We start from the raw sequence: 25,332 nt of genomic DNA on the forward strand, positions 1-25,332 counted from the left end.
TGGAAGGGGCAGAATCAAGAGACAGGATGTTCTGGGCTGCAAAACCGCTCAGGCGAAGAATGTGGGAAGTAAGGAATGTGAGAACGTCTGAAATCCCCCACTGGCCTTGGTGCTTAGGATTTGCTGAGGCTGGGACGGGCCATCAGTTAGAATGTTGGCCAGGTTGTGAGGAACCTCAAAAGGGGTGTAAAAGGGCTTGGATTGGACTGTCTAGACCTGTGCTACCTGCCAGCCACGTGTGGCTAGTTAAATTTAAATCAATTTAAAAATTAAATAAAATGTATAATTTAGCACATCAGTCATCGGTGGACCAGGTTCAGGTGCTCAATAGCCATGTGTGGCTTGTGGCTACTGTCTCAGATGGTGCACACACGAAACATTTCCATCATAACAGAAAGTTCTGTTGAACGTGTGTTGCTATTGAGTGGTGCTGTAGTTCAAACTATGGCCTGTGGGGCAGAATCTGCCTCTCTTTCTGTTCTTGTAAAGTTTTATTAGAACACAGACCACACCCATTCATTTGTATATTGTCTGCAGCCACTTTCTCACTAGATAAATTTGAAGAGTTGCAGCAGAGACCGCATGGCCAGTAAAACCTAAAATATTTACTCTCTGGCCCTTTATAAAGTTTGCCTATAAAGTAAGATATAGGCACTGTCAACCCATTTTATAGATGAGGAAAACTGAGGCCTGGGTAGGGAGCTTTATTGTGATGGTGGTATCCCCAGCTATAGATCCTAGGGAACAATGGAAGGTGTCCAGGCTGGAAGTAATGTAAATGATTGTATTTATGGCCAGAGAGGATTGGGCCAGTTTGGTGGGGATTCAACAATGACCTCCCCATGAGAGCTGTTAAGGCCTTGTCTTGGCAGCTATGGTGCCACTAATTTGTGGTCCATTTAATGAAACGTCCATCACTGAAGTCCTTTAACTTCTTGGTTCTAAAAATTAATTGGAGACAGTGTTCTTGACTTAGTGTGTCTTGGACCCCTTTGGCTCTCTGAAGACTACATATAAAATAACATACGTGGGGTTACAAAGTAAACTAGTTAAGGCCGTTATCAGAAATAAATTTTTGGTTACAGTAATAACTACGCATCTGTATTAAAATGTTTAAAACAAGATCTAGCAGCAAGTCTAACAGCCTCCATAATTTTCATGTAGTGATGAGACTAGAGGGTATTGCCAACACTACAATGTGATGGAGAAAAGATAGATTTTGTTGATGTCAAAACCACAGGTGCTGCTAATACACCTGTGTTTTATGATCTACATTCATAATGAAAAGGTTTGCTGCATTTTAGTCCAAGGTTACTGAAAACAGATTCAACTTTTTCTCCTATTCTAGTTCATAGAACACTCCGCCGCCCCCATTTTCCCCTGTAAGAGCCCCTGACTTAGGAGTCAGTCAAAGGAAGCTGTGGGGCAGTTGAGGATGGTGGTTTGTCTTGGACATTTAACTTCATAATAACTCCCATAATAACAGAAGTTCCACTTCTGTCTACTGTGTGAGATACTCTTTTTGTGTGTGTTTTGTTTTTGGGGGGAGGGCACAAATTAGGTTTATTTATTTATTTATTGTATTTATTTAATGGAAGTACGAGGGATTGAACTCAGGACCTCATGCATGCTAAGCATTCACTCTACCACTGAGCTGTACCCTCCCTGATCCAATATTTTTTTTACAATGTCAAAGTGATGCCAAAGGAAGAGGGAATGTGTCAGAGGAGGCTGAATCTTGACCGATAATGGCTGATAAAGAGCCACAGAGTAAAAGGTGGGAGAGGAGGACATTCTGAGTAGAGGGAGCACCCTGTGCAAAGACCTGGAAGGAATGCAGGTGCTGTTGGACCAGCAGCTGGACCATAGATGAGGATGTGTGCAGGGCACCCGATGAGGGCAAGCTGGGGAGACAGGCAGGGACCAGCTGGGAGGAGCACTGTGACCTTGCTGAGGAGTTCAGAGTCCAGAATGCTGGGATGTTTTAAGACCTTAGGCCCTGTGCTTATCTTATCAAGTACAGTAAAACACACCCACCCCTCACTGTACGGAAAGAATGTATTTATGTATAGTGTTGTTATATAATTTGGAAGTTTTGGGGGGAATAGCTTTGCCTTTGTTTATATTTGTGTTTTGCTATGTTATTTGGCACGACTGGCTCCTTTATTTTCCAATGGCTGATTTCTCAGGAATCATAATGCACACTTGGAAATTCTTGGGATGTGAGAAGACCAACCTGTAACTCATTTTCAAAATGTAATGAAATTTCTGTGAATGTCAGAGTTAGCAATTAGTAAAGAAAAGATCGTGTTAAATGCAGGAATTTAATACGTTTATTTGTTAACCTCAATTTCTTTTGATTTTCTTATGTTTTAGAACCAATTCCACCATCTACCCCTACCCAGCTTTCAAACTGTTCTGGAGGTCCCTGAGAAGGAGCCATGCCTGAGGGGTGTGAGGTGGCTGTGCTGGAGCCAGTGGGAAGGTTTGGGTTGGGTTTTGATCTGTGGGCTTAGATGGAGTGGCTAGTAAAGTGGGCCTGAGCTTAGCTGGTGATTGCTGGGCTGGGGATCCATTCAGAGTTGGCCAGCAGGGTTGGGGGAGTGGGTATTTGGTGAGGGAGGGTGGTCAAGGTGAGTCCAGCCGGGTTTGGTAATTGGTTGTTTGGTAGATTTGTTGATTGATGGTTGTCTGGTTGGGTTGGCCACTTGGTTTATTGATGAGTGGGTGGTTGTTGGTTGGCTAGCAGATGGCAGTAGTGTCTTACCTCCCTCTCCTCCCTTTCCTTTTCTTCTTTTTACTACGTGACAGACTTCATACTAGGTACTGGGATCAATTGATGCTGAAGACAGGGCCTGAGCCCTGTTCCCAGGGCGCTTACATTACAGTTGACTAAACTTCAGATTTGGAGCCAGGTCTATACAGAGGTTTAGCCTGGATTTAATTAGCACCCAAGCTGTGTGGCTCATTGCTATTATTGTTATGCTTATGAGTATTTTATTCTTAAGTAACACTAGGAATGCTACTTGGATGTGTTTCAGTTATTGTACAATTTTTTTTTTAACTACCTTTTACTAAGTCTTCCCCTCTCCCCTGCATAGGAGATTTAGAGCTAAGTGGCAATTGAGTGGAGGTTCTGGAGATTTTCCCAGCTCACATGATTGATACCCCGATTGCCCACATCAGGACAACTCTCTCTCTTTCTACTTAAGTGGAGGTCCAAATTAGTGGGTTCTGTCTCTGACTCTTCCCGCTTGGCACTACGTTGTCTGTGGATGAAGATTTTGACATTAGAAGTTCTAAAGCAAGCCCAGGAAGGAGGAGGCTGGTTTTGGCCTGGACTCCTTTAAATCATTGCCTTTGCTGAAGAATTACAGTTTTCGCAGGAACAGTAAGATGTTTCTCAGTGGTTTTTAGGTAAGTTGGTTATCACCGGAATGTCATAAACAACATGGTTAAGGGATGAACTCCCCTTTAACACTCTTAACTAGAGCTAACCTTTTGAGAATCTGCTTTTATCGCCCGTTATCTGCAAAACTGGTTGCTTCCAAGTAGCAGGGTTCTAGTTTCTTAATCACTGCCACTGAAATATTTGTAGATTAGAGAAAGTCTTAGTAACTTATTTCCTGTTGTCTTTTGTGTCTCATGTCTATCTCCTTCACCCCACACCTACCAGTTTTATAAAACATAATCTCCCAGCCTATGGGAGTGTTCAGGAGAAGTGGTTGTAGGAATCTGAAGGACAATTTAAGGTGGAATTGCCAAAGACCATCGAAGAACATTCTGAAGACTGCTAGTGCCCTTTAGATAGTATTAAGAAAGCTCTCTACCAGTAAAATTAGGAAGTGCTCTGTGGCACCCTGGTGTTCTCTTGGAGACTGTCTATGTACACCAAGGCTCTGAGAAGTCCTGCCGCAGTTTAGAATTATTCAATTTCATGTGTCCCCAGCTTATTTGACCACGGAAACCCTTTTGTCTTAGAAAACCACTTAACATCTAGTATAACCTTTTCTAAGATGTGATGCTCAAGATGATGTTAGGTGTTACGCAATCTACATTTAAAAATGGTAACAGTTATGGGCTGGATATAGCTAAGTGGTAGAGCGCATGCTTAGCATGCACAATGTACTAGGTTCAATCCCCAGTACCTCATTAAAAAAAAGTAAAAGGTATGTATTTTCACAAGTGTTTAAAAAAAAAAAGAGCCACTTGGTTCATTCATTCATTTATTTGGCTAAGGAAAAAAGAAAAAGTGAGTTGACTTAAGGGGAAAAAATGTAGTAAATGGCTCATGTGCTCAGAGGATGGGCCAGGTTTGTGAGTGTGACCTGAAGGACAAATGCTCCTCACAGCCAAGTTTAGACAGAGCTGGCGCTCTTGCTGAGACTGGAAGCAGCTTCTGGCCCAAGCACGGGACTGTTTAGGTTTCAGAAGAACTGGTGATGAGGACAGGACTGTGGGCTGTGGGTCTTCAGCGATGGCAGAAGCTGTGGTTGGGGTAATGCCTTGGATATTTAGCATGTGTTGCTCGCTGGCCTTGCACTTGGACACTGTGCCTCAGGAATGTTAGAATGTGTTCCCGTTTTAGCAGCAAAGCTGACCTGCTTTGTGCTCAGTCTGTTTATCTGACTGCCATGGCCATTTATCATGGGACACAGTTCACGGGCACAGTGATAAATCTCTTTTAGGAAGATGATGTAACCCACAGCATTTATTTCCTCTTTGGCTTTTGCCAGTTTTGAAAGCTTTTGTAATAAATACCATCATGTCCATGTCTGGGCCTCCTCCTTTGCAGCCCCAGCCTGGTCTCTAGGCAGAATGGTCAATGCAGATTCTGGAGTTGGATGACCTGGATTCAAACCCCAACTCCCCCACTTATGAGCTACATGATTTTGGGCTTACACTATCTGCTTATCAGTTTTTTCATCTGGAGAATGGGGCTACCAGTGGTGCCTCATTAAGTAGCAGTGGCACGTCAGTGGGGGTGGTTGCACTGGGCCAGGCCCCTGGTCTTCAGGTATATCTGAGAGATGGGGCCTCAGCATCATGGGAAGAGCCCTTTCAGGGCACCAGGGAAGGGATATGAAAGGATCAGGAAGGTGGCTTGTTGCTTTTTTTTTTTCCCTCTGTTTCTTGAAAAATATGCCCACAGGCAACCAGATGACTCCATCTTCTTAGAATGTAATCTTCAACATCTTCCACTCCTCCAGCAAGCTATTTGGAAGTGGCAAAGGCCATCTCCTGATCTTGCTTGTCTGAGGCGGGTGTATCTGGCTGAAGATTAAGAAGGCATTTGGGTGGCCACTGTGTGAAAGATGAGCAAAGGAAATCAGCAGAAGGTCAACCATGCAAAGCTGAAAAGCCTGGTGTGTGTGTTGATAGGAACCATTACACATTGCACATGGTGTAAAAAGATGTGAAACCGGCTCCCCCAACCCCATTCCCTGCTTCTCTACTCGGAAGCAGTGCACTGTCAGAGAACAACTTCTCATCGCTTCCAGAGATCTTCCACACATATACAAGCCCAATTACGTCATTCCCCTTGGCCACCCCTTTACTCAGGTATCCACCTGTCATATGCATGGCTTTTTTCATCATTTGATCAAACCTGTCTGTTTTCCCGCATCAGTGCCTGTAGATCCTGACAAGCACTTTTGCCCAAACGAAGAGTTCTTTAACATATTATGATGCTTCTTTCTTTTGGGGAGTGTGTCAAAATTTATTGTAAAAGTAAGGCATATAGTTTAAATTAAAAAAAAAAATCAAGGGGGTAGGATATCAAGTGGTAGAGTGCGTGCTTAGCATGCACAAGGTCCTGGGTTCAATCCCCGGTACTCCCTCTAAACATAAACAAATAAATAAATAAACCTAATTACCTCCCCTCTCCCAAGTAAAAATAAATAAAATCTTAAAAAAAAATTCAAACAACACAGGTGCACGTAACAACAACAAAAAAGCAAGCCCATCTTTTGCCATCACATCGAGTCTTGTGCCCAGAGAGAGCCAGTGAGCACAGTTTGGTGTGCGTGCTTACAGGTCTTTTTGTTCAGATGCAGAGTCATGCCTTGCAAAAACAGGACAGCATGAATTATACTTTTCTACAAATTGTCCTGTTCCCTTAATAGATCATGGAGGCCTGTCTCTGTTGGAACACACATATCTTTCTCATTCTTTTCACAGCAGCCTGTTACTCGCTTACATAAATGTTCTGTGACGTTTATTTTACCATGTATTCGTGGGAAGGCATTTAAATTGTCTTCAGTCTCCCCCTCCGCCCATTAGAGTATAGTGATGAACTGCTTTAATGGTGAAAGGTCACTTTAATACCCAAACCTCTTCCTCCCCCCATTAGAAAAAGAAATCACTTTAGGGGACTTTCTTGAATATTTTGTGCTTCATACTAAATTTCTTGACCTTGCATTTAATTTTCTGTCAGCAGTGGCCCAGCCTGGCCCCCTCAGACTTCTCAGGAATCTGCTGGAGGAGTCGGGGTGGCCTGCAGATTTTAGCAAACTGCCAGTTCATTCAGCAGCTCGCTGTGCAAAGAACATCTTGATTCTATCAGACTTAATCCCGGGTCCCCGATGGGCTGGCTCTTGTGGTCGTTAGCAGATGGAATGCTGTGCTGGAAGGCCGAGTTCTGGGGTATTTGGCTCTGAGCAGTCTTGAACCAGAGTTGAATGGCATTGAATCTTTCCCATGGCTAATGGAGCATCATGTAGTCCCCAAACTGTTGTGTGTTTATAATATTGTAACAGTCCTGCCTGACATGGTGGCATCTGCTTTACTACATTATCTCACGACGGTTCAGTGATGCTGGGATGCTCACCTTAGACACGAGACAGAGCAGGGCAGTGACCCAGCCCAGTCCCGTAGCCAGTGCATGGCTGTGCTTGGGAGGGGAACCAGGCTCACTGACTCAGTGCCTCTGGGTTACTTGGCTACCAATTATTTCAGCAAGTGAAGTCCCCTTTGTTTGAGTGGGGTCAGCCCTGCCCCCACGCCCATGCTTTTTATACGGGGGTAGGAGGGTGGGTGGTGGTGTGGAATTAATCCACAAGAAGGAGCCCAATGTCTGGGCTGATTCAGCTCTGTTGTGATTGGGTGGCACGTGTGTCTGGAGGCCTCTTGATGTGATCATGGGTTGAAGGTCCAAGATTAGAGCCTTCAACTGAACTAAAGACCCTGGACAGAGAGCAACTGTCGGGAAAATGTCGGTGTAGGGAAAGCGAGGACCGTGCCCCTATATTGGTCCTTTGAGAATTTCCTTTCCTCCAACCTCACCCTCTCTCTCTTGGTCATGGTGAGAGCCAGCAGTTATAAATTATTTGGAATTTCCCTCAGCTTGGTTCCCATTCAAGACTTTAAGTTGGGAGTTTTGTTCCTTTTATGACTTCACAATCTTTGGGCAAGCAGCCATTTCTGTAACAGGCTCATGTGAATCGTAACATGAGGTGAGGTATAGAGGGGAAAATGCAAACCATTTTCTCTGCTTTCAAACCAAGGAAGTCACCTTGATCTGATTTTGTAGCCAGGCTCAACTTTTACAAGTTTGCAGTAGAAGGATGAATACCTAACCTATTCATCATTGCTATTATTTTTTAACTTTTATTCTTAATTATAAAAAGAAGAAAGAACCCTCAGGGGATATAGCCTAGCTTGAGAGACAAAAGACAAAAAAGGTTTTTTCTTCCTTTCATTTTTTTTCCTTAAAAGATCTTCAATGTCTTGCCTCGGGGAGTAATGCCGGTTTTCATTATAATAATGCTGTATCTCTTTGTGGAACATTTTAAAGCCAATTTAACTTATTTTCTTACTTGAAAGTGTAATTTGTATTTGGCGCAAGGCCTGGCACCCAGCAGGCAGTTAGGAAGTTACTTGTGGGATGCAGGAACAGACAAATAGAACAAAGTGAGCTTTCAAGTACGTGAGTGACCGTAATTTCTGTTTTCCAGGGAAAAGACAAGTTAATAGGTTTGGGTAAATAAGGGCAGAGCTGCGTCTTCTCCCATCCTCCTCAATTCCCGGCCGAGCAGTGGCACAGGCATGGAGGACCTCCCAGATGCAGGGACAGGACCGTGATCTTTAGAAACCCCAGATCCTAGGCTGCAGTAGAGGCTGAGCAAATCACGGGTGAGACAAAGGGGACTAAACTGATCCAGCTCGGACTCCTGCTTGCACCTCCCAGGCCTGGTGCTATCACTTTCCATGCTGCTTTCCAGGTTGTTCTCCCAGAACCTTGGCAGTTTAGGGACCCTGGGATTGACTGGGGCCGTGAGAAGTTCAGAAGCCCTGCTGGGTTCCCCTCCCAAGCACAGCTTCTTACTGGTTATGGGACCCAGCTGGTGGGTCCCTTCCCTGTGCTCAGTCTCTGTGTCTGTAAAATCAGGGTCCTGGCTGCCTCACGGAGCTGTCATGACATTATGTGTATTCAGAAAAGGGGGGGGGAGTACGAGTTTGGGCTCTGGCAACAGAGAAGACTGGGTTTAAATCTAGTCTCTCCCTCTGTGTCACTTGGCAGTTGCCTTCACCTCTTGAGCCTCTATTTTCTCATCTGTAAAATGGGGTTAACTGCAGAAGCCATCCTTACAGGGTTGCTGTGAGTGAGGGTTGGCACGAGGTGATGCATGTGGCCCAGAGGAGAGGTCTGGGGGAGAGCTGCTGTCACATTTTGGCTGCTGTTGATGTCAGGAGTGGAGGCACTTAGGAGTCTTTTCCAGGCGTGGTTCCTCCTGCCCCGACTCCTTTCCTCGTGGGCGTTCCCCAAGTGTGCACAGGGTGGACAGTGAGCTACAATTCAGGTGGGGTGGCCTCGCCACATGACAGGCTGATCTGGAGTTAAAAGGTGATGAGGCCCTCTATTCACAGCCAGCGTTTATTATTTCAGCTGGACATGTTCTCAGAGCATTTGTGGCTGGAAGCTGTGAGTGAGGGACAGACACCCCCACCACGCTGAGGCCTCACGCTTATACTGGGGTTTACCCACACCTCCCAGTGGCTGGACTCTGGGCTCCTTAACTCGTGACTCAAGCTCAGAAGTCCCTGGGGCCTCTTAAGAGAACCGTAGGGCAGTCATGGACTGAGTTAGTGCAGGGACCTGGAGATCTGGGGTCAGAAACCTAATTTAGATGCACTGCTTTGACCATTTGGGAGCATCTTTCCTTTTTTTCCTTCTTTCTTTAACCTTTCTAACAAGGTTAGATTCCTTGTTCTAACTTTTCAGGGATTTCCCACTAATAATAAGTGGAAAGAGAGTATCTTCTAGGCTGTTTCATATACCCATCTCATTTAGTTCGGTATGGATATAAAGTAATTCTCGAAAGTGATAACTTTGTAAAAGTGGCATTGAAAAGAAAGCTTTGCCATAGCAGTTAAACTATAAGAGGATGTTCTGGGCCGTGAAGACCTGAAGTCACATAAGCCTGTTCCTATTTCTGTCAGCAAGATAAAATACAGACCACAGTAAAATAAACTGGGTGATGCAAGTGCAACTTGTAAATAAAGGATGCCTCTTAACCACAAGGTCAGTGTTGGGGATAAATTACAAAGCAGTGCCACCCATGATGGTGTCTATGATCTGAAAGTCCACCAAAAACAATGTACCAAAATAAAAAATAAGGTACTTATGAAATAATTTGTTCCAATTATTCTAGGCAAAAATTGCTTGTCCAGCAAGTGAGAACAGAAGGAATATCTGGCAAAGTAGAAAATTTGAAGTGTGAGGTTATGCATAAGGAATGTGTTATGGACCTACAGGCGGAATCTCAAATTGGGGATTTGGGGATGTTTACTTCATCCTGTTGCAAAGAAATCCTGGCCAACACTCCTCAAGCCATGCCCAGGGCCGGCATTGCTACTCTACACCATAATCTTCCTCCCAGGCCTTTGTTCCTCGTGCCTTGTTCATGGCAGACATTGGTAATCCATTGTAGCTGAATCTTTCTTGCTACATCCAGATAGGGCCTCAGAATCTTTCTCAACCCAGTCAAGTTTCACCTCCTGTGCCAACACCATTTGCTACCCTTGGTCTATTGTAGCATCAAATTACTAACATGAAAAGTTCTTCCAAATGAACTCTGTTAACTGAACCCTGACACAGTGATGTGTAAAACTTGGGAATTCTAACAGCTCCTTTGTCATCCTTGAGTATTTCATAAGCAAGAAAAAGAGTCGGAAGTCCAGCTGACCCCAGTGCCCTGATCTGGCCTTATTTTACTGTGGTCTGTATTTTATCTTTCTGACAGAAATAGGAATAGGCTCATGTGACTTCAGGTCTTCAAGGCCCAGAACATCCTCTTATAGTTAAACTGCTATGGCAAAGAGATTTTTTGAAAAATATGGTAACTTTTTTCAGTCTTCAGTTTGGCAGGGCAACCTATTTTGGGACCCAGGTTCCTTCCACCACCTTGCTTGGCTTCTTGTAGGACAGGGCACAGCTAAGTGACTGCAGTGTCGGGAGGTCTGGCTGGCAGTGAGGGTGGATGGGTGGGTAGTGCGTGGAGGAGGCCCACCCTCTGCCCAAGGCCCCACCGTGGAGGAACACTTCCTTCCTCTCATTCTCCATGGTGAGGTAACCACACCATTGAAAACTGGGAAGCTAGGGACCATCCAGGAAGAAGCCACATGCCTGGGAGGAAGGGTTTTAGTGGCTAAAGTGTGGACTTTGCTATGATAACTTTTAGTCATTAGAGGCGTGAGTCAACTGGTGGTAAGTCTGTCTTGTCCTATTTAACCCTTAACCTTTGTTGTTTGAGGTCCTGGAGAGAAGCCCTGAGCAGGGAGGAGAAGCCAGCCTGGCCCCCTTCATAGACCCAGAGGTCAGAGTGCACAGTCCATCCTCTGTTGTGTAGATGCAAGGATGGTTGCACCCCCAGAAGTGTGACCCCCGTTCTGGACAGCTGACCAAGGTGTTCCCCCACATAGCCTCGGGAACCATGGCATGTGGGCTAGGTTTTGACTAAGAAACTGAGGAAAGTGGTAAACTGCCTCCTTTCAGTTCAGGGCACCTTCTTGTTTGGACCGCCAGGCTGACAATTTAGCCACAAGGTTTGTTCAGGCTGGGAAAGGAGGCAGGGCGGAGGGAAAATGCCAAGCCAACCTGGAATGTCAGTGAGCGCGGACGGCCAGGCGGGTGCTGGGCCAGGCATCTGAGCGCTGCCGTGGGGTTACCTGGGGGCAGCCCTGCGCGGGCTGATGCTGCTGTCAGCTCAGCCAAGCAGTTGCTGACAGGAGACCCCCGTGCAGACATGCAGGCCACCACCTGTAACAGCTAAGCTTTCACTTTTTCCTTCTGCCTTTGTCTTTTTTGTTATCAACGTTGACAAAAGCGTGTTGACAAACAATAGTCACTGGTGGTAAGGATAATGGTCCTAACACTAGCATTTAATGAAAACAGACTGTGAGGGGTTCCGAGTGCTGGAGATGCATTACTACATTTAGTCTCCCAGCAGCCCTGTGCTCGCGCTCCACAATTGCCCCGACAGGCACATGGGGCTTGGATGGCTTGGCCAGGGTCCTGCAGCCGGTGTGGTCGTGCTGAGCCTGCGCCTTAGTGACCTCAGCCTTCTGGCCTGCTGTCTGTGCCACTTGCTGTGTTGCTTGCTGGGGGTGCAGTGGTGGCCACAATCTGGACCAGCTTCGGTTCTGCCTGAAAAGGCTGTGTGTGCATCCACTTGACAACAGGCGGCATGGCCTCCCTGGGAGCTCTGGAGTTGAGAGGGCAGGAAGGTGTGCCTGTGGCAGCCTGCCCTCCAGACAGCCAGGTGTCCAGGCTGGGGTATCAATGGGGAACAAATTGGCCTGCTCCTGCCTTTGTAGAGCTGATGCCTTGAGCAGAGGAGGCAGACACGACAGGTGATTAAAGCACAGCTGTAGTTGCACTGAAAGAGGAGGGCCCACAGCATTGAGGGGGCCCTTACAGGGGGCCTGTTCTGGTTTTGCAGAGGTTGACGTAGAGAGGCACTAGCCAGGTGGGGAGAGAGTTCCAGGCCAAGCAGGCACCCTACCACTGAGCTATTATCCTCCACCCCCCACCCCCCGCCGCGAGCTAATTTTAAGTAGTTCCAGAAGGTGTGTGTGGTTAGAGGGTCAGTGTTGTCCAGAGCCAGGACCAGTTATGTGGGGATTGTGATTGGTTGGATTTAGGGAGGAGAAACCTGTGGCCAGATTCCAACCCACAGCCAATCTAAGCAGATTCTAGGAGGTCGGGCAGGCGTGGTGGGCGTTGGCTCATTTTATTCCTGAAAGAGGCTGTCAGTAACTCTCATCAAGGAGGTGGAATCCTGCCCGAGAGGCTTCCAGCTGACCTGGCCTTTTCCTCCTTTTACGTTTCTGCTCCATGTTGACACTCGACATAAACGTCACAGAGCTGGCTCACGGTTGAAGTTCTGTAGTCTGCTGTAATGGCTACACATGGACGCCGTGACGCCGTGCAGCATTTCATTTTCAAGGCATGGAGAGTCTCCTGTTGCATGTGGGTGGGAATGGGGGAGGACTTTTGGCAAGTCACCATCTTTTTATTGTTCCAAGAGCTCAGGGAAGCATTTGAACTTTCACCTGTCAAAATCGCTTTTGGAATGAGGACTGCTCTCCCTCCAGCTTCTTAGAATAGCAGAACGAAAGTATCATTTATCCCAGTGAGACCTTAATGGGGGCTTTCCCGTTTGGACACCCACCTTGAATTCATTGGAAACAGAAGTTCTGGGCATTGTATGTTTCATAAATTTGGCTCAGACTTTTACTGGGTCATATTTCCCCTCGCAATCTTTTTGAAAAAGACTCATGTCTCATTCCTTTAGAACAACGTGTGTAAGCTGGGGAAAAATAGAGCAAACTGGTTTCACGTTTTTGATTTATGGATGGAATCTGCAAGTTTGCATTTGAAAAGCGTGTAACACATAACTCAGGAAAGTCTGAGCTTTGCAGACTGATGCCTGTGGTTGGATCAGACTTCTGGCCTGTTCAGATTCTGTTTGGGTGCAAGACCGGACCTGGCCGGGTCCACCTCTGTTACTCTGACTAGCAGCAGCATGCACACGCTTCCTTCCTTTGTTTCCTTCTCACCCGTCTGAAGACTGCTCTTCTCCCTTGAGCTTGTTATTCGTGGAAACTGGCATGGAAAATTGTTTGACCTGGAATTTCTCGCAATCAGAGTAGGTAGTAATTCAGTAATCAATAGCACTTCAAAGACAACCTCATAACAGGACATCTAATTCAAAAAATTCAGTCATGGTCAAGGATTGCCAGCTGGAGAGACATATGGTCCAGCTGAATGAATTCCTTGGATATCTGAGTTCTGTGCAGGGCTCAGTGTTTCAGGCAGATCCCTGCTCCTTTATTGACGCTGCAGGGTCCTGTGCTCAGAAGGGTTCTGTGCTTGGGTTAATGGTTGACTATTACCATCTTGAAATTCTTAATAGTTTTTGGACAAAGAGTCCTGTGTTTTCATTTGTCACTGGGCCTTGTGAGTCATGTAGGCAGTCTTGCTTAAAAGTTAGTTATAGAATTCATTACATAGAAAATCCCTGGGTGCCTTAACTTTGAGTGAGGATTGCTCGAATTTAGCGTGTCTTACCAGCCAGTTCAGGGGAATCTTTACTGTGTCCATTTTCACATGATCAAGTTTTGTTATGACTGAATCTGCAACCATGAAATTACCTTTGATTTCTGTGGGTTTGGGTGTGGTCTTTTAGGAGGGTTTTTCTTCTTGTAAGAGAACGTAACAATAAACAGGTTGATTGAAAAAAAAAAAAGCCCCCACCCTTTCAGTTTCAAATGGCATGCGGTTTACTCCTTATCAGCATGGGAGTATATTTTTCATGTGGTTGTAGTTGGGTTTCATTCAGTGCAGTTTGACTAACATTCAGGTACCTTGTGGTAGGTGGGTGGGAGGGACGGTGTGGGGAGCTGCAAGATGAGGAAGGCTCAGTTACTCCCCACAGCCCTGGAGGTGGGTGGGATGGGAGGCTGAGGAATGAATGGTCCTTGTCTTGAGAGGACCCTGGCTTGGTACACATAGGCTGGTGGGAGTGAAGTGCACCATCCATTAGATTTGGCAGGGTTTGTCCTGCAGGAGGATGGGGTGAAGGGCCTTCCCTTCAAAAGGAATACAGAACAGGTGGAGAGGTCCAGAGGGTTCAAAGTAAGATGCGGCCCAAGTATGAGGAGTCTTCGAGCCTGGAGTGTGGAGTATGGTGGATGGCAGTGACTCGCAGGCTGGGTGGAAGTTGTGTAGGTTTCTCAAGGTGCTGAAGGTTCAGTTTGACTTTGGGCGTGGGGACCATTGGTGAATTTGGAAGTACAGAAGTACCTGACTAGAAAGCTGGTTCCAGGGTTATGTGGACAGTGATTCAGCTTCAATGATTCAACAATGATGGCTGAGAGGAGAGGAGGGGCCACATGTTTTTTGGAAAGGTGTAGAAAAGGATTTGTCAAGAGGTATAGGTAGGGAGAGAATTGTGGGAACTGTACCAGGGTTTTAAAGGAGGCGTCCAAGATGGTTCGGGGTCCTGGTAGAATGGGGGATTACTTCAGGGGTTGTTTGGTGAGGAGAGAGTGCAGGAAACTGAGAGGGAGGAGAGGGACAGAAAGAGGGAGAGGAAAGGAGAAGGAGGAGGAAGGTAGGTCTTGGAGATAGTGTTTGAATTTTGATGGGTGTAGGTGGAGGTTGGAAAGAGGGCAGAGAGCCCCAGAGAAGCCAAAGGGAGTGGAAAGTGGTAATCAGTGGCAGTGAGTATCCCAGGAGGGGCTGGTCAGGGTTAGGGAAGCTGTTCTGTTAAGCTGGGAGAAGACTAGAAAAGGAGCCATACCTTTGTTGAGTCACTTATCCTCCTGGCAAGAGACTTTGCCCAGTCGCATTATCTTAACTATTAGTGACTTTCCTTTATGAATGAATGATTTGTCAGAGAAGCAGAGATAAAAATGTTTGGTAACTCCCAGTATTGGTGAGATTTGAAGGAAACTGGCCTCTTAAACCTGTAGATGGGTTGTAAACAGAAACAACTTTTTATTGGACAGAGATACCTAGGACATAGTGATTAGTAAAAGGAAAAACTTTAAAGACTGATCGTATGGCATAGTATAAATTTAGGGCAGCAAACACATGCATGTGTGTATACACGGTCTGGTAGACTGTATACCACCAAGGTAACAGGTGGTTCTCTCTGGAATGCAACTACCTTTTTGTATTGTCTATATGTCTGAAATGATTTCTTTAAATTAAAGAAAACCTTTTATTATGAAAAATTTCGAGTACACATAAGAGACATCAGTAATAATGCATTGCCCTGTATACTTATGATCTAATGAAACTGATGAGCAACATTTTGGAATCGTATTTCATCTCTTCGCCTCCTTAGGTATTTCGAAGCCAATGCCAGCCTTGCATCCTTGCACTCTCAAATAGCTCAGTGTGGTTCTCTAGCAGATGAGGACTCTGTTGACTTCCGTACAAAGAGGGTGATGCGCACCTGTGCAACCCAGAGGACTGACTAGGTCTGTGTCTGTTTCCTCAGACAGCAAAGCCATCGTGGATGGGAACCTGAAGCTCATCTTGGGCCTGGTATGGACGCTGATCCTGCACTACTCCATCTCCATGCCCGTGTGGGAGGACGAAGGGGACGACGACGCCAAGAAGCAGACGCCAAAGCAGAGGCTGTTGGGGTGGATTCAGAACAAGATCCCCTACTTGCCCATCACCAACTTTAACCAGAACTGGCAAGACGGCAAAGCCCTGGGAGCCCTGGTGGACAGCTGTGCTCCAGGTAAGCGCCTGCTGCTGAAGCCGTGTCTTTGGGAGAGGGGTATGTGGACCCCTAAACCTCTTGGTTTTCAGTGCGAAAGCTGGATTTGCTGTGTGATTGGTGTGTTTCTCCTGGTTTGTAGCCCATTGTAAGGCAGCTAAAGGAACTAAAAAGGGCTCCCTTTGCCTTTCCATGTCTTATAGGTCCATCCATAGACTTATTGAGCAGTGAACTATTAACCTAACTTCCGAATGAAGGGCCTTACTGCTTGGAGCAGACCTTGAGTTTAGCTTCCAAGCTATAGACTGTATACCACCAAGGTAACAGGTGGTTCTCTCTGGAATGCAACTACCTTTTTGTATTGTCTATATGTTATATATATAAATATATATGTAAATATATGTAAATATGTAAATATATGTAAATATATGTAAATGTATATATACACATACACACACATTATATACATATTATATATATTTATATTTTTTGCTTCATGCCAGTCCTATACTACTTACGCTTACAAAAGTTTTTTGAGATAATTCTTTGAGAAAAGTTTTGGCCTTTGAGCAAGTAGATTTGTTAGACTTTTTAGATATATCCAGAATGGTGATTGTGATATTGTGACTTGTAATAAGAAATATATGTTTGGTCTTTGTCCTCTTTCCTGGCACAGAGCTCCTAAACCCTTGGAACTTACTATGTGCGTCTTTGAGCCACACCTGAGTTAGGTAATGAGGTGAATTTTGGAACACCCCTGAGGATGTAGGCTGGTTGTCAGGGGAACCACCCAGGGATTAGAGGGTTGGAACTTCCAGCCCCATCTCCGGATCCCCACAAAGGGGAGAGGGGGGTGGAGGTTGAGTTAATCACTGATGACTGAGGATTTAATCAATCTTGCCTATATAATGAAGTCTTCATAAAAATCCCGAACTACAGGGTTTGGAGAACTTCCAGTTGGTGAACATGTGGAGGTCCTGGGAAGGTAAATGCCTGAAAGGACATGGAAGCTCCTTGCTCCTTCTCCCACTTTGGCCTCTGCATTTCTTCCATGTAGTAAAATCCTTTTTATAATAAACTGATAACCCAGTAAATAAGGTGTTTTCCTGGGTTCTGTGAGCCACTCGAGGAGATGCTCAAATCTGAGGACGAGGTTATAGGACCCTCTGATTTGTAACTGGTTGGTCAGAAGCTTAGCTTAGGTGACACACCTGGGCTTGTGACTGGCCTGTGAAGTTGGGGGTGGGTGGAGTCTTTGGGACTGAGCCCTTAACCTATGGGATCTGATGCGATCTCCACGTGGTGTCAAAATTGAGTTAAATCATTAGGACATCCAGCTGGTGTCAACCCCACACACTTGGTGATCACCTATAGAAGTGTGATTGGGGTCGGTCCCCGCCGCCCCCAAAATCTCTCCTAAAAGAAGATACCAGGCCAGATGGCTTTGCAGTCTTTGTTAGTTCATTTACCATTAAGGAATGGATAATCCCTGTCTGAATTCAAGAAGATAAATAGTAGCCTGAAGGAGAAGTCAGGCAAAAGAGTTTCTACCCTGGCAGACTCATATCCATGGTACTTCTGGCCTATGAAATATAGATACAGTTCAGTAAGATTTTTGGAAGAAATTGTTCTCTGAATTAAGAGACCGAGTGAGTTTAGGCACCCAGCTTTCTTTAATTTCTTCAGTTGGGTTTCTGACAGCATCTTTTGTGTTATGTGAACAGGTCTGTGCCCAGACTGGGAATCCTGGGATCCACGGAAGCCTGTGGATAATGCACGAGAAGCCATGCAGCAGGCAGACGACTGGCTGGGTGTCCCGCAGGTACGAGTGTGAGCACGCACGTCCCACAAAGCTGTTTCCCCCTCCAGCTTGTTCTCACACTGTACGGATGCCTCTGGGTCTGGCAGGTGGCTTTCAAAGGCGCGTTGTATGTGACATGCTCCCATCCTCCTCAGTTCAGCCATATTGCTAAGTTCTCATTGACTTCGGTGCTTTTAGATCCCCTAAAAAATCTTCACTCATTGTCACGTGTGGCACATTTTCTAGGATTTCTGTTTCAAAGATCTCAAAGACCGTCTTTGGACATCAGACTGGGAATGTGGACCTTAACCATTTTGCCAATATTTGACCCCTTTTTACCCATCAAAATGTATATATTTTGAAGTTCACTACCTTAGGGAAAGTCACAGGACCTAGAACTTTTTAAAACATTTAATCCAGGATAAGCCATCATTAATGGAAATTGTGGAAGAATTTCTATTGCCCATAATCCTAACATAGGAATATAACAAGAAAACTTGGAAGCTGAATACATCTTGGATGTTGTCTGCAGGAGCCACATTGTTTAGTTGAGTCCAGTCTTCTAAGCCCTTCCAAGGAGTTTAAATAGCTCCTCCTGACACCATGACCCCCATGTTCAAAGTCTTGGTCAAGAAAAGTTGTGGATAGCCAGTGCCATGAGATGGATGACTTCACAGGAAACTCTGTTAAGGTCTTAAGTTGGTGTTCAGAGCTGAGTTCAGTGTATTTTGTAACAGGATCCTTTGGGAGGTAGAAAATCTTGCCTATACATCTTTGGTTTGGTTTTGGCATCGTGTCTCTGCTCCAAGGCCCATTTTTTGGCTCTTCCACCCTCAGGAAGTGGTCTGATATGTTTTTCATCTCCCCTTAAACCTAAAACCATCTCCTTTTGATGCTCATGTGATGTGGGCACTGTAAAGTTGTTGAAGGAGCTGCCTTGAAGAAAGGCCAAATCCACACACATTCTACATTTTACGGAACGTATTGGCGGCAACTGTATAAACCCAATTAGCTGTTTTGTTGCTACAGGCTAATCATCAGAATGTTCTCTGGGTTTTTTTTTTTTTTTTCCACCACGGAGCAGGGGACGCTGGGTACATATGTTGTTCCTCTGCATTTAATTGCCCTGGTTCATGAGATAGAGCCTTCTGTTCATCTGAGGAGGTGTGGCTTACCTCTTGTTGGGAGCAGGAGAATTTTTTGTGTTGTTTGGGGCTGGGTCAAGTGGTGAAACTGAGGCTATGACACCTTCAGAGAAGCCACCTGTTCAGTATGGATCTAATCTTGCTCTTATGATGAATGTTAGGAGAAATTTTCCCCCTTCCTATTTTCAATGGCTCTTAACGTGTTATGACCTGTCTTCGTCAGCTCAGGCTGCTATAACAAAATACTGTAGACTGGCTGGCTTTAACACCATTTATTTCTCAGATCTGGAGGCTAGGAAGTCCAAAATCAAGGTGCCAGGAAATTCAGCTGCTGGTCAGGGCTCTCTTCCTGGCTGCAGACAGCTGCAAGTTGCCTTCTGGCTGTGTCCTCATATGGTGGAGAGAGAGTGAGCTCTGGTTTTTCTCCCTCTTCTTATAATGGCACTAATCCCATCCCAGGAGTTCCATCCTTGGGATCTAGTCTAAACTTACCTCCCAAAGGCCCACCTCCTAATACCATCATACAAGGTGTTAGGGCTCTAACATGAATTTGGGGAGGACACAAACATTCAGTCTATAACAAGACCACGTATCTAATATGTCACGGTGTTGTCTCTTTTTGGTTTTATTTATTTACTTTTTTATCAGTACCTGGGTTAATAGAAATGCAGACAATGGATAAATGAAGAAAGAAAAAGGCTGGTTTACGCACTTTTTTGTAATATACTCTAATGCCATATATTTCTTCTTCCTCCTCACTTGGTGTAGCTTATCCTTTCTGGAAAGGAGAATGAGTGGCCTTTTTGGAGGGGTCGGGGGTGGAGACGTATGAACCTCTGGAAATTACATGGAGAATTGTCTTGAGAGGGTCCTCAGCTTCCAGAGTGAACAATGACAGCTGTAAAAGGTTGGGGAAAAAAAATGACTTTGGCATGACAGTGTAATGTAATTTCACTTTATTGAGAGACTAACTCAGTTTCTTAATACTTGCAGTGTTTGGTTTAAGAGATGTTTGCAAAACCTTGAGGAGTTGCAAAGTGATATGTTCTGGGTGTTCATCTATCCCGTCATTATTCTAGGTCATCACTCCTGAAGAAATTATTCACCCAGATGTGGATGAGCACTCGGTGATGACTTACCTGTCCCAGTTCCCCAAAGCCAAGCTCAAGCCAGGGGCTCCTCTGAAACCCAAACTCAACCCCAAGAAAGCCAGGGCCTATGGCAGAGGTAAGCACTGGTCATGCTGGATTTGAGGCTTGTCCTCTGGTCTTAGAGGTTATTATGTGGCTTCAGGAGGAAGGTTCTCAGAGTCCAGAATGTACAGGCTTAATCCTTAAAGACAACCCAGGCCTCCTTTGCCAGATGTTGTTTTAACTGAAGCTCCATTTGTTTATGACCATCTTCTGCCTTGTGAATCTAGGCTTTCAGAAACACTGTTATTTTAATATGATAGAGGTGGATGAGTCTGTTGGTTTGGAATTTGGGTGCAGTAACCCTGGAATGAAGAAAGGGCTGTTATTCCCATTTTTCAGATGAGGAATCAGAGGCGCAGTTCCCAGGGCGGGGAGAGTGAGGGGAGGTCTCTCCCCAGATCACCGCAGTTAGTGATGGAGGTGGGACAAGAGCCTGGATCTTTTGGCTGCTGGTTCATTTGTCCTTCGGTTATGCTGAAGCTGCCTCGGATTTCCAGATGGGGTGGGAGCTATTGTTAACCCCTGGCAGATACTTCCTTACTAAGACATCCTGTTTATTATCTCTGAGCCCACTGCCAGGAGTGTTCTGCTCAGAACATTGTAGTGGGTCAAAGGCATTTTGAGTAATTTGGTTTTCTGGTTGGCACCTGGCTTCAAGCACATTAGTTTTTTAAGGAGAACAGTTACATTTCAGCATAGTATGGTTTCTGATAAAGATTAGCAGAATAAGATACAGTTTATTCCCTTTTCTGTGGAGAAGGGGAGGAATGCATTATATTTCTTCATTTTCATAATTACAATTGGGATAACATTCACACATACAAAATATCTTGTATGTCCTCTCCTACAATTTACAGTTCTTAACATTTGAAGGTTTTCTCTCGCCTTGTGGAGGATGTGTGTGTGTATGTGTGTGTATGTGTGTGCGCATATGCGCACATGTGTGTGATTGTTGAACTATTTGGAAATAAATTGCAGGCATGGTGACATTTCTCTCCTCAATACATTGACAATTCTCTAAGAATAGGACATCCGCTTATGTAACCACAATACTCATTGTCACACCTAAGAAAATGAACAATAATTTTGTAACAACTGATATCCAGTTTGTACTCAAATTTCCCTATTGTCCTAATATTGTCTTCTACAGGTTTTGTTGTTATTTTACAAACCAAGATCTGATTAAATTTACTTACTACATTTGTTTGTTATTTCTCCTTAGACTCTTAATCTAGAATAATATCCCCCAACTTTGATTGTTTTTGGAAGATCTAGACTTTCTGAAGACCCAGAGCACTTGTCTTACGGCATGTCCCATGGGCTCATTCCCTTGAAGACAGCATTGCCCTACTTGGCATCAGCTTAGTATTAAGATGCCTTATGACCAGGACAGTGGTGCTGACCGTGTACTGTTCTCAACCTCGGTGTGAGGTCCTTCTCATCTGTCTTTTTAGCATGATTTAGACCAGAGGACAGATATTTCTGGGACAAACCCACTTGCCATTTGAGGTCCTTTTGGCAACAAGACGGGGTCTGTGCAATCATTTGTGTTATATGGAGACTGGGGATTTCAGTGAAGTCCTCCCTGCGTGCGCAGTCTCTTGAAAGTTGGCCTGTCCATGCTTGCTTTAAAAGTGCTTTCTTTGGGGGAGGGTATAGCTCAGTGGTAGAGTGTAAGCTTAGCATGCATGAGGTCCTTGGTTCAATCCCCAGTACCTCCATTAAAAAATAAACAAATAAATAAATACATAAAGCTAATTACCTCCACCCCCCCAAAAAAACCCAAGAAAAACATAAATAAATAAAATGAATAAAACAAAACAAAATGCTTTCTTTAAGCCATAACCAAAGTTGGTAGCTGGAATAAGGAATCTCTGATTTTAAAGGTCCTTCCTTAATGGCAAAAAAGGTGCAAACAGCCAAATCTCTTGTCAACAAAACCGGTCAAATAGATTGAATCTAATCAAGGCATAAAATGCTTGTTTGCAGTACCCTTATCACCGGCTGTCCAGTTTCCCCATTGTTAATGTGAAACGGTTTCCTTTCATGCTGCTGTTTTGTAGAAAATGACCACTTGCTGTAGTTAAGGAATGTGGCTAGTCATTGCCGTTTCCTTCATCTGCCTCTTTGTACGTGTTATGCACTTGGGGAGGAAACACACCTCCACACACACAGACACACACACGTATATGTGTATGCATATCTGTGTCTACTTAGCGTTTTTTCTTTCGCATTTTTTGTTGTGATAAAAATACCTACAACAACATTGACTAGTTGAACTATTTTTAAGTGTACCATTCAGTGTCATTAAGCGCATTCAGTGTGTTATGAAGCCGTCACCACTGTTCATCTCTAGAACTTTTACATCTTCCCAAACTGAAATCATTACCTGTTAAATAATAACTCTCCACTCCCACCTCCGCCCAGCCCCTGGCAAGTGTCATTCTACTTTGTTTCTGTGAATTTGCCTATTCTAGGTACCCCATAAATGGACTCATATAGTATTTGTCCTTTTGGGTTTGGCTTACTTTGTGTAGCACAGTGTTTTCAAGGTTCCTTCATGTTGTTGCATGTATCAGAATTTCATTCCTTATTAAGACTTAATAATACTCCATTGTATGTATGTACCACATTTTGTTTATCCATTCTGCTGTCAGTGGACATTTGGGTTGTTTCCACCTTTTAGCTAGTGTGAATAATGCTGCTGTGATCATGAGTGTACAAGTATCTGAGCCTCTGCTTTCAATTTTTTGGCTATATTCCTGGAAGAGGAATTGCTGGATCATATGGTAACTCTAAAATTTTTTTTTCTTTTTAAGCAGGAGGCAAAACGGTCATTTTAGGCTACAGAGCCCCACATGAGGCCACAGGGGCAGGGCCTTTGATCTTACCCTTGTCCCGTGATGAGACAAAGGGCAGGGGAAATTTGTTCTTTCCTATGTGGTCACATTAAGAGAACATTTCATCTTCTAGCTTCTAAAGGGTTGGCAGGTTGGTTTTATTTTGTATTTTGGATGTTGACCGGTTTGCAGTTACCAGCCAGTTAGCACTTGCAGACTCATACACTGAGATCCATTTGCTGAAAGGAGGGAGGGCTGGGCCGAGGGAGGGCTACAGCCACAAGCAGGTCTTTGTGGTGGGCTCCCTGGTGGGGTTAGGTGTGTTGAATGTGTGTATCCATGAGCCAAGCAGAAATCTTTTATAAAAACCTATGTTCTGTATGAAGCGAAAACTGCGTAGCACGCCCGCAGCACCCTTGGCTCTGGGTAATCCTTGGGAATAATTGCTTCTCTGCGCAGTGAGCATTAGCTCTGGGGGAGTTTACAGAGTGTGGGATGTGGTTCATCCCCCTCACCAGCCATGGTTAGCCAGGGTGGATGAGCCCCATCCCGGGCCTGGGACAGGCTGCAGAGTAAGTCATTTCTCAGGCTGTTGGAGTCAGATGGAGTGAGTATTTTAAGTGTATTTGTTAAGTGACCTGATCATACTAAACAAAAGAAAAATGTAGAAAATAAAAATGGAAAACCCCACAGCCCAGTTGTTGGTCCCATTCCTTCCTTCAAAGTCTGAGGTATTTTTTTTTCCAGGCTTTTTTCTATACTGTAATGAATTCAAACTCTATATTCCTCAGTTGGCATTTCTCACCTAATAGGGTCTGAACATTATCTTGTTATATAACAATCTGTCACCAATTTTTCTTAAACTAAGTTATTTATGGGAAAGCTAATATAAATCCAGAGAATAGCAACAAATGTCTTCCATAGGTGGCAAAGAAAGATGAAGAGAAATCTAGAGATTGAATGAGATTTAAGAAGTGTAGCAACCAGTTGTAATATGTGAACCTTACTGGATCCTATTTAAACTGTTAGAAAAAAAATCATGACATTTATAAGATAATTAGGAAGTGGGCACTGACTGAATATTTCATGATATTAAGGAATTATTTTTAATTTTTTGATGTGGAGTATTTTTGTGATCTGGTATTCTAAAAATGTCTTTTAAAGATACATAGTGAATGTTTATGGATGAAAAATGAGAGCTAGGATCTGTATCAAAATAATACAGGAAGAGAGCAGAGGTGGAGTGAAGATGTGAAACAAGACTGGCCATGAGTTGATTGTTGTTGAAGTGAAGTGATAGGTATATGGGGGTTCATTTTACAGCTCTCTGGGTCTGTATAGGTTGAGAATTTTCCCAAGAAAAAAAGCTTAAAAAAGTAATACTTCTGGGTAGATAGAGTGGAGGTAGTTTTCCTAATTCTTCCCACTAAGCACAACTAAAATCCCTGGGCATTTTCGAAGGACAAACGTGAGGAGACTGAAGAGAATAAGCAAACCAGCTAGGGACCTGGGGACCCAGGGACTGGCACAGTAGTGAGCTCCTTGGATTCTCTTTTGCCTCCTGTATCCCAGAGCTGAAGAAGCTGATGACCCAGGAATCCTTGCGAGCACAAAGACAAAAAGCCCCACCAAATGCCTGCTCTCTCTGGCTGAAAGGCCAGGAAAGGGCAGCCTAGCAAGGCAGAACACTTTTAAACAATCACTGCTGTACTCCACCCAAATGCCACAGAAAAAACTGTGGCCCCCCAGCCCCCACCTACACCAACAAAGGCCAAATGGGGAGCCTAGACTTTCCCTACAGATAAGGAGGCCACCCTCCCCACAGTGATGTCATTAGAGGCCACTTGAGGAATAGTAATGAGGCACTCCTACCCCTCCAGCCACTAGTGGGGGCCTAGTGGGGAGCTGGAACTCCCACCTTCACCCACCAATAACGAGAAACTCCCCTCACTTTTAGTATCGGTGGAGTACCCGGACTTTTTCCCCCACTGGTGGTAAGGAGGCATGCTCCCTTTTTTCCTTTGCTGAAACAGTATTATAAAAAGGCAGCTAAGACAGAACATTTAAATAAAACCCAGGGTCTCATAACATAATGCTCAGAATATCCAGGTTTTGATTAAAGAAAAAAATCACTCGTCTTACCAAGAATCAGTCTACTTGATTTCAAGACGACTTATAAAGCTACAGAAATCAAGACTGTGTGACATTGGTGGAGGGATAGATACATAGATCAATGGAACAAAATCGAGAACCCAGAAAGAGACCCACACAAATACACGTGACTGATTCTTAACAAAGGTGCAGAAGCAATTCACTGGAGAGAAAACAGTCTTTTTCCTGCATGATTCCAAAGCAATTGGAAATCCAGAGGCAGAGAAAATGAACCTTGGCCCAAGCCTCACACTTTATATAAAAATTAACTCAAAATGGATCACAGACTTTTAAATATAAAACCTAACTCTCCAACTTCCAGGAAAAAAAAAAACCTAGAATCTTTGGGATCTAGGACTAGGCAAATAATTCTTAGACTTGACACCAAAAGCATGATTCATAAAAGGAAAAAGTAGTCAGTTGGACCACATCAAAGTTAAAATACTTAAAACATTTTAAGAA

The 25,332-nt window shown here is 44.5% G+C and overlaps 1 protein-coding gene across 3 annotated transcripts in view; it reads left to right on the forward strand.

The window, feature by feature from the left end:
- Window positions 1–25,332, forward strand: part of FLNB (filamin B) — a 127,680-nt gene that overhangs the window by 34,124 nt on the left and 68,224 nt on the right. For all 3 annotated transcript variants that reach the window (XM_006196442.4, XM_006196443.4, XM_006196444.4), the window contains exons 2-4: window positions 15,513–15,761; window positions 17,465–17,562; window positions 19,766–19,913. In XM_006196442.4, the coding sequence (XP_006196504.2) occupies window positions 15,513–15,761; window positions 17,465–17,562; window positions 19,766–19,913 (495 nt within the window). The remainder of the gene's footprint in view (window positions 1–15,512; window positions 15,762–17,464; window positions 17,563–19,765; window positions 19,914–25,332) is intronic.

This window comes from Vicugna pacos, chromosome 17, assembly GCF_048564905.1.
Source record: "Vicugna pacos chromosome 17, VicPac4, whole genome shotgun sequence".
Lineage (NCBI taxonomy): Eukaryota > Metazoa > Chordata > Mammalia > Artiodactyla > Camelidae > Vicugna > Vicugna pacos.